The sequence below is a fragment of the Paramormyrops kingsleyae genome, chromosome 5 (genome assembly GCF_048594095.1).
Source record: "Paramormyrops kingsleyae isolate MSU_618 chromosome 5, PKINGS_0.4, whole genome shotgun sequence".
Lineage (NCBI taxonomy): Eukaryota > Metazoa > Chordata > Actinopteri > Osteoglossiformes > Mormyridae > Paramormyrops > Paramormyrops kingsleyae.
Window position 1 is genome coordinate 38,153,105 of NC_132801.1, and position 12,950 is coordinate 38,166,054.

General features: G+C 38.2%; 1 protein-coding gene and 1 long non-coding RNA gene across 4 annotated transcripts in view; one reads left to right on the forward strand and one right to left on the reverse strand.

The window, feature by feature from the left end:
- Positions 1-510: 510 nt before the first annotated feature.
- The window catches only part of rundc3ab (RUN domain containing 3Ab), a 29,016-nt gene continuing 16,576 nt past the window's right edge, over positions 511-12,950 (reverse strand). For all 3 annotated transcript variants that reach the window (XM_023799860.2, XM_023799861.2, XM_023799859.2), the window contains exons 9-12: positions 10,848-11,005; positions 10,560-10,679; positions 2,585-2,688; positions 511-1,621 (exon numbers count right to left, since the gene is read on the reverse strand). In XM_023799860.2, the coding sequence (XP_023655628.2) occupies positions 1,479-1,621; positions 2,585-2,688; positions 10,560-10,679; positions 10,848-11,005 (525 nt within the window). In that variant the 3' untranslated portion in view covers positions 511-1,478. The remainder of the gene's footprint in view (positions 1,622-2,584; positions 2,689-10,559; positions 10,680-10,847; positions 11,006-12,950) is intronic.
- On the forward strand, positions 2,465-11,847 carry LOC111837639 (uncharacterized). Its single transcript, XR_002836697.2, has 4 exons — positions 2,465-2,550; positions 2,640-2,715; positions 10,958-11,044; positions 11,771-11,847. It is a non-coding gene; the product is annotated as an uncharacterized lncRNA (long non-coding RNA).

Below are 12,950 nucleotides of genomic sequence, written 5' to 3' on the forward strand. Positions count from 1 at the left end.
AGTCATTTGGCTGAACAGCATCCAGACCCGTTAGAATCTTATAGACCTGAATCATATCCCCCCTTAGTGTCTCATATCCTCTCCTTATAAAACATTCCTCTAAGACCAGGAATCATTCTCGTAGCTCTTCGTTGCACCTTTTCTAAGGCAGCAATGTACTTCTTGAGGTATGGTGACCAAACCTGCACACAGTATTCTAGGTGGGGTCTTACCAAGGAATTATATAAATGTAACATCACCTCCCTTGACTTAAACTCCACACACCTAGAGATATAACCCAACATTCTGTTTGCCTTTTTTATTGCTTCCCCACACTGGCGAGAGTGGGACATGGAAGCATCAACATACATACCGAGATCTTTCTCGTAATCAGCTACCTTTATTTCAGTTATATAATATATATAAAGTCGGTCTTGAGACCCCTCCTGAAATTACACTAAGTTGTCACAATCTTTGTGATATAAGCAAACAAATCACACGCACAATTAAAAGTGCAAGACGACACTGAAGTGAGAACGAAAGGGAAGCAATTTATTGCAGAGTAAGCTGACAAACAGCATAGATCCTAGGGAAACCATTAAATAAATAAAAAACAAAGAGATACAAAAGGGATTAAGAAAACAGAAAGGGATACAAAAACTGCACAAAAATGTTAAAAAATAAAAATAGGTTATACAAAGTACCCCCCATAAACAAACATACAGATGAATACTTTGTTCATTGCTTCTTCCACCTGCTGAAATTGCAATTTTGATCAAAATCAGTAAAGCTCAAGGATAAAATTCAAGGTTATTCTCGATATTAGTCATTCATAAACTCCAAATCACACAAAACATAAGGAGATGCTCTTCCTGTAAAGCAGAAAGCCATCTGACCACAAATAACTTTAATTTCCATGTGTTTTTATACTCTGAAATCATGGCAGTTCAGTTCTGCTTTATGTTAGACAGATGGATGGTCAAGACTGAGAAGACAAATATTTAGGTCTAAGTATAGATTAAAAGTTGGGCAAAGAGAGGGCAGGGGAACACAATTTCAGTTTGGAATGATGTAATATTTTATACATGGCAACAGTCAAACATACGATATAGTCTCAAGTTCCAACAAGGTCTGAAGGAGGGAGAGGGACTTGGAGAAGGGCTGATTGGGAAAGTATTATTCAAGTATATTTCCTCTAATATTTTTCTCTAAAACAATGTCCTCAAAGACAAATTTTTTGGAAATGTTCGGTCATTCCACCTCAGTTCGCTTCTCAGCGCTTTTTGAGATCCTTAGGGCACCATCAAGCTGAAGAGGATGGAAGGAGCTGGAGGAGGGGGCAGAGAGGGCAGGCAGGAGGGCGGGGGGGGCGCCGAAGCCGCAGAAGGCACAGAGTCCCCTGCTGCAGTTGGGTGTGGGCCCTGTGCGAAGCAGAACTGAATCTGTGGCCCCAGTGCATGGTGGGTGGGGGTGGGGTGCTGGGGGTGGGCAGACACGCCCTAGCTGGGAGAAAGGGCAGGGCTGGCTTCTGTGCTGATGTTGACCAGACACTCGCTGGACTTCAGGCTGGCCAATGATTTACAGCTTGGCAGAGAGGCCAGGGATCCACACAGACCCAGCATGGAAGGGGTGTAGTCTTTACCTGGGAAGACACATCACACATTCAGCAAGAAGTCTCTCTTCAAATACAGTGGTACCTCAGAACTCGAATTTAATTAGTTCAGAACTCCGAATCGAATCCTAAACAGTTCGAGTTGTGATCGAATTTTCCCCATAAGAAATAATGGAAAACCAATAATTTGATTCCCAGCCCCAAAAAAATACATCTAAATATGTTTTTTTTTTGTATTTAAACACAAAATGAACCAGATAAAACAAGAAGAGCATATACTGTACTAAACACATCTAAGCACATTTATCAAAACAGTAATTTGTAAAGTAAGAAAATAAATAAATGCATCCAAACAATGTGTAAAGTTAAAAAACAATGTGTCCTGCCCTGATGGTCTGCTCCTTCCGTGTGCCACGCCCCCTCGTTAACCCCGTGTGGAATCCCCATGTGATCAGTTGTTTCTGGTTGTTGTCATTAGTCCTCTGTATTTCGTCCGCGTTTCAGTTTGTTTCCCCAGCCCGGTCATTGTATTGTCCGTCTGCGTTTTGCCTGCCTTACCTATAATTAAGCCCCGTATTCCCAGATACCCTGACGTCTGCGCCTTTGTCTCCGTTCCGTCCCCGCTCCGCACGACAATATTATTATAATTAAATGTATTAATGGTTTATTATTAATATTAAAATAATGAATAAGAAATATTTATTTTTAAATGTATTTTATTATATAATAATTACTGTTACTGTCTATCATTGTCTAAATGTATTTTTACTGTCTAAATATATGTATTCAGTTAGTGTAAACATGCACGATGCCATTACAGCGAATGCGAGGCTGAGACTGAAGCGTTACCCTTCCGCTTTCTGCTGAGAGACGTGCCGCGTGACTCATTTCCCCGCGCGTACAAGTTATCTTAGGTCGACGTTCACGGTTTGACTTCTGAGATTCAGACGGAGTTCAAGGTAAATTTTTTTCGAACTGGTTTTGTATGTGTACCTGCTGGACACCAAGGTTCTCCGTTCTGCTTCCCCTCGATGTTTTGGGAATCCAGATCCAGGTTAACCTCAGCGGAGAGCTGTTCTACGCTGGGGAAGCTCCTCCTGCAGGCAGACAGAAACAAAGACGAGGTGAGTGACGTGCCGACGCACAGATGACTTCACAAAGCAATTTAGGGGCAAAACATATGTTTTCTATATGCATACACTACCAGTCAAAAGAGATTTTCTACATTTCCATGCTTAACATTTACAAAACACTTAATATTCCTTGCTAACAAATAAATTTACAGTATGTTTATTAATTAACAATAAAATATCAAATCTTTGATTCATCAAAGTAACCTCCTCTAGCAGTTATAACAGCAAAGAAAATTTGAGGCATTCTTTCTACAAGGGACATTAAATACTGCTGGTACATGGGATGAAATTTAAAGTTAAATGTACGGCCAACATGAACAGTAGATTCCGGTTAGAGAATCAAGGACTGGAGGTCTTATTTATATTAACTCTGACGTCAGACAATTTTTTGTGTGTGGATGACAGCTGACTGTGCAGGATGTGGGATGTGTATATATGTGTTGTATGTGTGTGTCCGGTCTGTGTGATTAGAAATAGAGTTTACGTCAGCATTTAGCCAGGTTATTGATATTATAACAACAAGTGTGATAATCAAAAGCACTACCATAGTACAATTAAAACATATTACCGATGTAACAGATGAGTAGCTATTTATAACAATAGGAGTGCTATAATTATAAGTATAATTAACGTTACTTAATTGCTAAATACCGCAAGCGTAATGATGAGTAAACGGTAACCGGCAAACGGCACAAGTGTCGTTTACCTCACTGTACACCTTTCAAGTCTGACCAGTGAAAGTGGGTAGAAAGTAAGTACCAAGCAAACTAATAAAACACGCTTTAACACAACTCTTTCCACGAACACACTTAAACAGAACAGGTATCCAGTCACAACATTTGAAGCACATTAAAGAGAGGAAAAAGTAAAGTAGCGAGTCTCACAGTAGGCAACACGAACCGAGGGAAACCAAACGCCTAATTTTAGTTCCACCTTTAGTCTTTCTGCAAGGACATTATTTCACTTGGTTAATGTGATAACGAGGCCAATATCAATTACGTAAACTATTTCATAAGTAGTGAGATGGCGGTTGTATTACAGTAGGTACAAGTTATTATAGTTACTTGTAGATGCGTATCTGATAGATGGCAAGGTTGTACTGTATGTGCAAAGACAGTTTACGGAACAATATGCCTTATAAGCGATTTGATTAGCTTTCCATGCAGATGCACATTACTGTCATATTAATATACGCCAATGAGGCAGCCCCACGTGAAGCGAATGACACTACAGGGTCTGGGATATATTACACGGTAAGCTATAACATTTGGTACTTGACATTTTGAATGCAGAGGAAATGGGTATATACTGTACGTTAATGTGTACTGAATTACTTGTTTAAGCCGTTATGGTGAGACGAAATCTTGTTTGTTCAATTACATTAGCTGGCGTACATGGATTCGATTAGATTCCTATTGAAGACAGTTAACATTCTGTTGTACTAAATAATAATTAAGTGTTAGTATAAGGTATCGATATAGTACTATTATTGTTTATAATATGAAAAACATTCTAAGTGCTGTATGACAATGAAGTATTATTCGGCACTTCAGATTTTCAAATTAAACAATCGCGGTTTCGGTTATTCGCAAGTTGGTCGTGAACAATTAAATGGGAGTACAGTACTTTAAGAATTTCCGAAAGATCGCAGACACTAATCGCAGATGATGTGTAACAGTGTAAGACAAAAACAATACTCTGGTTTAGGATTAAATAAAATCAAATGATATATAAATATTCGTGATACATAATATTAGTTAGTGCAAGTGGATACTATACCTTTAATATTACAAGTCTTTGGGTACGCCGCGCATGTCTCGGCAACCAGCCTCTTTCACGTGTTAGCTGTCTGTGACCGTGGAATCTCGCGTTTCTTGCAGTTACTTTTAAACTTATCAGTGCCTTTAATGTAGCATTTTAAATAATAGGTTCAAAACATAGTGCTCCCAGAGCGTACAACAATAACTTTGTACATACAGAAGCATAACTTAGATGGTTTGTATATTATTGTCACGCCCAGACAGGTGGCCACGCCCACCTAGGCGGAGGAACAACTGAAACCACTTCACGTGGATCACCGCCTATGGCAAGCCGTTTTAACATTTAATCGCTAGACTGGATATGCATTGCAGATATCTCTAATTCAATTCTTCCTAGTCAAAAAGAGCATTTCAGATATCCACAATGACATTCTTCCTATCCACAATTGTCATTTCAGATATCCACAACGTCATTCTTCCTAGGAGAAACTACGTCACTTTTGCCATTCATGTCTATTGGGCTTTCAATTTCAGATATCCACAATTACATTTCAGATATCTAGAATTAACATTCTGGATATCCGAAATTGAATTCTTACTAGGAAAAACTCCCATTTCAGATATCTACAATCCAATTGTTACTAGTCATAATTTTAATTTTAGATATCCGAAAGGATACCACCATTTTAGATATCCAGAATGCAATTTCGAATATCCGAAATACATTGTGACTAGTAAAAATGTCTTTACGGATATCCAGAATTCATATTATGACTAGTAAAAATGCAATTTCAGATATCTACAATTAGAATTACGCCTAGGAACAATGCAATTGCAGATATCTACAATTGTATTGTGGATATCTGTTGAACAGTAGATAAGACGCCGTTTTAACATAAAAACGATCCATTTACTATCCACAATTACATTTTAGATATACAGAATATCATTTCTCCTAGTCAAAATTATATTCTTACTAGTCAGAATGGCAGTTGCAGATATCCACAATTACATTCTTACTATTAGAAAATGTATTTCAAGATATCTAAAACTTTATTTCTCCTAGTCACAATTCCGTTTAAGATATCTTTAAATCTTTACAAAGCATAAGTAGCCGTTTTAACATTTAATCGCTAGACTGGATATGTATTGCAGATATCCGTAATTCAATTCTTCCTAGTCAAAAAGAACATTTCAGATATCCACAATGACATTCTTCCTATCCACAATTGTCATTTCAGATATCCACAACGTCATTCTTCCTAGGAGAAATAACGTCACTTTTGCCATTCATGTCTATTGGGCTTTCAATTTCAGATATCCGCAATTACATTTCAGATATCCAGAATGTTCATTCTGGATATCCGAAATTGAATTCCTGATAGTAAAAACTCCCATTTCAGATATCTACAATCCAATTGTTACTAGTCATAATTGTAATTTCAGACATCCGAAAGGAAAAAAACATTCCAGATATATATAATGTAATTTTGAATATCCAAAAATACATTGTGAATAGTAAAAATGTCATTACATATATCCACAATTCGCATTATGACTAGTAAAAATGCAATTGCAGATATCTACAATTAGAATTACGCCTAGGAACAATGCAATTGCAGATTTCTACAATTGTATTGTGGATATCTATTAACGAGTAGATAGGACGCCGTTTTAACATAAAATGGGTCCATTGACTATCCACAATTAGCGTCACCTCGCTCCACTTTCGTATACCGGAACTGTCCCAGACCAGCTCACACGCTGTGTATGAAGCAGGACTGACCTAGAAATAAACCATTTCTACCTGAATGTGGATTTGACTGCTCATTTATTTTGATGCCAGGCTAAAGTTAAGGCTAAAACGTTCGTTCTTGGAGACAGCGGTGAGCGATTTCCTTGGAGCGGGATTAAAATTGGCCCGAGAGGGGGGCGATAATGAGCGAAGTGGCTGTGAGTGGGGGGAGCTGGAAGAGCGTACAGGTCCGTGAGCGATAAGCTCCACTTACATGCTCTGGTCAAAATTATGCATTTTGTGAATGAATGACCTGGGACGGTCATTTTGGTCTGCATGGGACTGCACTGACTGCGAACAGCTGACAGCCCCTCAACACGCCACTTGCGCTATACTGTATATATCTGTGTCTATCAGCAGACCCTCTAGGTGACCAAATCAAAAATGAAACTGGAGCAAAACTAGTAAATCCAGCTAATACTGATTTAATTCCACTGGAGTCTGTATTTGTGCTGAACAGTGCAGATCAGCTAAACGTATCATGCTGATCACTTTCTGTTCTGCTGCATTAACAGCAAAAACTATATAGGCTATTCAGCAACGTGAAACAAAGAACGTTTTATATTTTACCGTGCAAGTTATTAGCTTTCTATTAAAACGTATGTAGTTATTAATTTATTTGTAATAAGGAGTTTATAGAGAACTGTCATAGCGACAGTATGGATGACATCAATTATTTAGCTGGCTTATATTTTTATATATTTTTACCGGATGTACGTCGCACCGCCATTCTAGATATCTGAAATGACGACGACAGGGAAACATACTGGCGGAATACACGTCATTTTTCCTAGTAAGAATTCAATTTCGGATATCCAGAATGTTAATTCTAGATATCTAAAATGTAATTGCGGATATCTGAAATTGAAAGCCCAATAGACATGAACGGCAAAAGTGACGTAATTTCTCCTAGGAAGAATGACATTGTGGATATCTGAAATGACAATTGTGGATAGGGAGAATGTCATTGTGGATATCTGAAATGCTCTTTTTGACTAGGAAGAACTGAATTACGGATATCTCCAATACATATCCAGTCTAGCGATTAAATGTCAAAACGGCCACTTATACTACGTAAAGATTTAAAGATATCTTAAATGGAATTTTGACTAGGAGAAATAAAGTTTTAGATATCTTGAAATACATTTTCTACTAGTAAGAATGTAATTGTGGATATCTGCAACTGCCATTCTGACTAGTAAGAATATAATTTTGACTAGGAGAAATGATATTCTGTATATCTAAAATGTAATTGTGGATAGTAAATGGATCGTTTTTATGTTAAAACGGCGTCTTATCTACTCTTCAACAGATATCCACAATACAATTGTAGATATCTACAATTGCATTGTTCCTAGGCGTAATTCTAATTGTAGATATCTGCAATTGCATTTTTACTAGTCATAATATGAATTGTGGATATCTGTAATAACATTTTTACTATTCACAGTGTATTTTTGGATATTCGAAATTACATAATATATATCTGGAATGTTTTTTTTTCCTTTCGGATATCTGAAATTAAAATTATGACTAGTAACAATTGGATTGTAGATATCTGAAATGGGAGTTTTTCCTAGTAAGAATTCAATTTCGGATATCCAGAATGTTAATTCTAGATATCTGAAATGTAATTGTGGATATCTGAAATTGAAAGCCCAATAGACATGAATGGCAAAAGTGACGTAGTTTCTCCTAGGAAGAATGACGTTGTGGATATCTGAAATGACAATTGTGGATAGGAAGAATGTCATTGTGGATATCTGAAATGCTCTTTTTGACTAGGAAGAATTGAATTACGGATATCTGCAATGCGTATCCAGTCTAGCGATTAAATGTCAAAACGGCCACTTATACTTTGTAAAGATTTAAAGATATCTTAAATAGCATTATGACTAGGAGAAATAAAGTTTTAGATATCTTGAAATACATTTTCTACTAGTAAGAATGCAATTGTGGATATCTGTAATTGCCATTCTGACTAGTACGAATATAATTTTGACTAGGAGAAATTATATTATGTATATCTAAAATGTAATTACGGATAGGAGTGTGACTTGATTAAATGTTAAAACGGCTTGCCATAACCGCCGCATAAAAGCGATCGAGTCAGGAACAGCGACGCGATGTATTGTTGCCATTATCCTTAATGAGCCTTACCGAGCAGTCTTTTGTCTTTCGTTTCTCCCACCTGCCCTGGATCCCTCGTCTCTCTGACTCCCGCCTGTTCCTGCCTTTCGTTCTTCCCGTCCCCTCGTCTGGTGTGTTGACGTAGGACTGACCACCCCGGCTTCTAACCCCTTTGGATCGTACCTGACTCCGTCTCCAGCTCTGTGTCTTGGTTTTGATTCTCCTGGACTCTAATAAACCCGCAGTCTCGTGCAAACTGGGTCCTGTCTTTTGTATCTGAGTGATTCCTGTTTTGGCCCACATATTCATGTCCTTGTGTTTAACTGGCTCTTATTCTTCTATAAAATTAGACAAATCTTTATAACAAACCTATTTTATTATGTGTTTAGGTGTTTTCTATTGCTCTAACAAAGATAAATTACTATTTTTATCTTTTTACATCTCTGTAAAGCACCATTTCTCTGGAATATGCGCTCATTTTAGCATGTCCCAAATGAAATGTATTCAACTTCCTCAGTATATATAAACTATAAAATTATAAAAACTAAAACGTATTCTTTATTATTTTGATAGACTAGGGTATACTACATTTAGAGAAAGAAACAAATCTGGTGAAACTTATTTTGTTTTCTGTAATTATATAATATATTATATGTCCCCGCATTGGTTTTCCACCCTGTGAGCCCCTAGTTTCTTGGCTCCCTAAAAAGATTACAAATCCATGCAGCCATTTCCACGAAGTTTTCTCAGTTTTACATTATACACCAGTTTGAGGCACCCTTAAAGTTCCACCCTGTTAGTATATATTATGGGAAATATTTATTGGAAAAAATATTTTTTAAAACATGTTAAAATAGCTATGCTGATCAGCTGTAGAGTGTGTGCTAGCTAAATGTTGCTCACTCAAAGAGCTAGAGCTAAATTAGCTAGAAATATTCCACCCTGTTAGGCTATGTATGGGATATGCAACCTACTGAGTAGAAATTGTACAAGAATATTTATTATTTTCATTAAAATGACTAGTAGATTTATTATTTGAGTGTATTTCTTGTGTATGATAATGAATAATAATGGTATAATCAAAAAGTATTATTATTGTTATTATTATTTTATGAGTGTATTTCTTAATTATTTATGTTACTACAGTGATATTATTATTATTATTACTATCATTATTAGTTGTAGTAGTAGTATTGTTGTTGTGAATCTGAATCTAGTTGTTAGGAGGCCTACTCAGTTCCACCCTGTTATATTCTATTCCACCCTGTTAGGCAATGATTTAAAAAAATATTCTAATCACAACAGTAAGTGTTTGGTATATTTGTATATTGTTTTGTTAAATGAGGTACATATAATGCATCTACATATACTTTTATTTCTAGTTATTTAAATTCCTCATACAAGACAACAAAATGGGGACAAAAAATGCACAGATTCCATTATTCTGACATTGTACTCTTCATCAAATTAAAACTGTTAATGCTACAAGAATTAAACTTTTATCATAGCAAAAGGGACACATTGTATCCCAGAAAAGTTCAGTATTGTTTGACTTGTACATTATTTAAACTCTGCGATTACCATGTACATGTCCCTAACGGGGTGGAAAATGTCTGGAGAAATATATACAAAAAACATCCCATAATTATAATATTTTCAACCCCTGAGCTTGGCAAACATGCATTCCTCATAGCTAAGTATGGTATAGTCCTGACAAAATTTTTAAACCATAAAATACAATCATTCCAATTTTCAGAAAACAGAGAGTCAAATATGTGGTCCAAAACAGGAATCACCCATCTGCCCGGAGCCTGACAATTGTATTAAAATGTCTAGATAGCAAATGACTATAATGAAGTAATCTGATATGCACATGTACACTAGAGTACTGTTTGTTTAGAAATTGGTTATATATATGTGTGTGTGTGTGTGTGTGTTTTAGTTTCAATGTCCAACCCCTGTACATACAGAACATCACCTACATATAAATTTATGTAAACACTGATATAAGTATTAAATCAGTACAGGTTCAGTTTGGGAGATCTACTGGTATTCTGGAATCTTTTCATTCTAATCAGATAGCCCACGGTGTTCACTCATCACTGAATGCTCACCTACAGCACATATCCCTGCTGAACTGGAAAACTCACCTGCGGAAGAGTTTCACATCCTCCTGGTTGTTGAAAGCCTGGCTTGATGGCCACTGGTTGACCAGGGGGATAGTGAGCTCCTTATTCAGGTGACTGGAGTCACAGGGTATCAGGCTTGCTCTGTGGGAAACCATAGAACCAAACAGTCAGTTATATGTGTAGCTGCAGACCACATGCTGTGCATGTCTTGGGGTCAATGTAACCTAGAGGCCATCATCCTGAGGTTTGCCCACTGAATGGCCGCCTTGGCTGCTCCTAGGTCTATGTGCCCCACAGTTTCTTGCTCACAGCTGTTCCTGTAGCTCGAGTACAATGTCCTCCAGCTCCTTCTTCTCCTGCTGGCTCTGTCGCTGCAGCTCCTCCAACCTCAGGGCCAGCCGTTTGTTTTCCATCTCCAGGTTCTTCAGCTGAGACTCCCGCAGGCGGACCAGCTCCTCTAGGTATCCCTGCCAAGGAACATAAGTTGGTCTAACATCACAGCACTGGTAAGAGACAGAGCACGTAGACAGCAGAGCAACACAACAGCGATGTGAGGTCAAGAAAGTCTTACTATTTCTTCTAAATGTAATACGGAGAAATCAGAAGCATCTATAAATGAAAATATTACAAAATAATAATTATCAGGGGTGTACATAACTGGTATGCATTTGCCGTATAAAGCGATATGTGCTGCATTTTTTTGTTGTAGCAGCGCAAATGCGTATTTGTGCTTTTGTGTATTTACTGTGCATTTTAGCATTTAAACTGCGAAAGGAGTACATATCAGCCACATAAGGGTTAAAATGCATGGTCATTTCTTGTCATAACAGCGCAAATGCACATGTAAATGTGCATTTGCGCTGCCATGAAAAGAAATTGCTGTGGATATCGCTTTAAACAGCAAAAGCGTTTAAAGCATAACAGTCATGTGCACCCCTGATGGTTATTATAATAATAATAATAATAATAATAATAAGAATAAGAAGAAGAGCTGAAGAAATTAAAGTAGAAGATATCACAACAAACTCGCATCCCTTTAACAAAAGGCACCAGTAACCACACATCTCATCAGTGGTGTATTCCATAACAGCAGCAGTAAACACAACATAACCAGTCACACTTCAGGTCCCTTGAGCCCCCATCTCAGTAATGAATATCCTTTAAATCCTTAAGTTTGACATCAAGCTGCTTCTTCACTAATTTCAGGGCTTCCTGTTTCTCTTTCCGCACAGTCTTCCGGAGACTTCCTCCATTGGCGTTGGCCTTCATTTGGGGAATACACTTTTCCAGTCTTGTGACAATCAGGCGCGGAGGCAGGGGGTGGCCGGGGGGGGCCGTGGCCACCCCCCGCCGAACCCCGGCCACCCTATTGGCCCCCCTATTGGCCCCCCCTGGTCTGACCACAGCCATCCATGCACAGGCGCGGAGGCAGGGGGTGGCCGGGGGGGGCCGTGGCCACCCCCAAAATGATCACATAATCATCCTGGCCACCCCACAGAAAATTTCCTGGCTCCGCCACTGGTGACAATGCTACACCTTTCACCGAGAAAAATTTGATCTTCCTGCTACTGAAGCAGGTGTGCAAAGATTCCTTGGTGCTGAGCAGTCAGTGCTGCTTCTTAAAGATTTCCACCATTACTATTAAACATCGATAAATAAAATGCAATTATTAAATGCAGCCAACCTGCCGGATTCAGAGTTTCAGATTCAGGCTCTGGTCATGGCTTAATGCCTTTAAAATCTTAATGTAGGGCACCTCATGAATATGACCTAATTCAACAAAGATCTACTGTTCTGCACAGTACTACTGAATTCTGACTGCTTGTTTGGGTCCAGCACTGATATGTTTCTTGCTAGAGTTTAGCAACTGTGCCTTTGTAGGAATCTTCATCGCCATTTTTAACTACAGTTTTGCGTATATTGTAGCCTGGGCCTTTCTGAGCTCAGACACACACTTATCCAACAGTTTTGCTCTGTGACCAACAGCACTTTGAGTTTTGTGGCCTCCAACATCAGGTAATGTCACTATCCAGAAAAAACACCATGTGCCCGTGTATACCATAAAACCTTCAGAAAGTGTGTGATTTCCCAGGTAATCATGAAATAGAAGCCAAACCTTTCATTTTATCTAGGTAACATTTGGCAACCTTTGCCCAGATCTGTTGAATGGGTCAAATTTGTAAGGTACACTCTGGCAATCCCTCATTCCCCAGCTGCAGAAACCAAGGGGATGGAATAAAGTCCCTGACTCCCAAACAAACCGGCATGTAGGTGAGTCCCCAAAAAGCTGTTTCAGTGCAGAAAGCACACTTCCCAGTCAGCTGCTAAAGAAGCTGCACTGAGACAATTATGGGTCATATAACACAAGCCCTCCAACACTAAGCTCTTTAAGTTGTTTTGCTTTTCAGCATC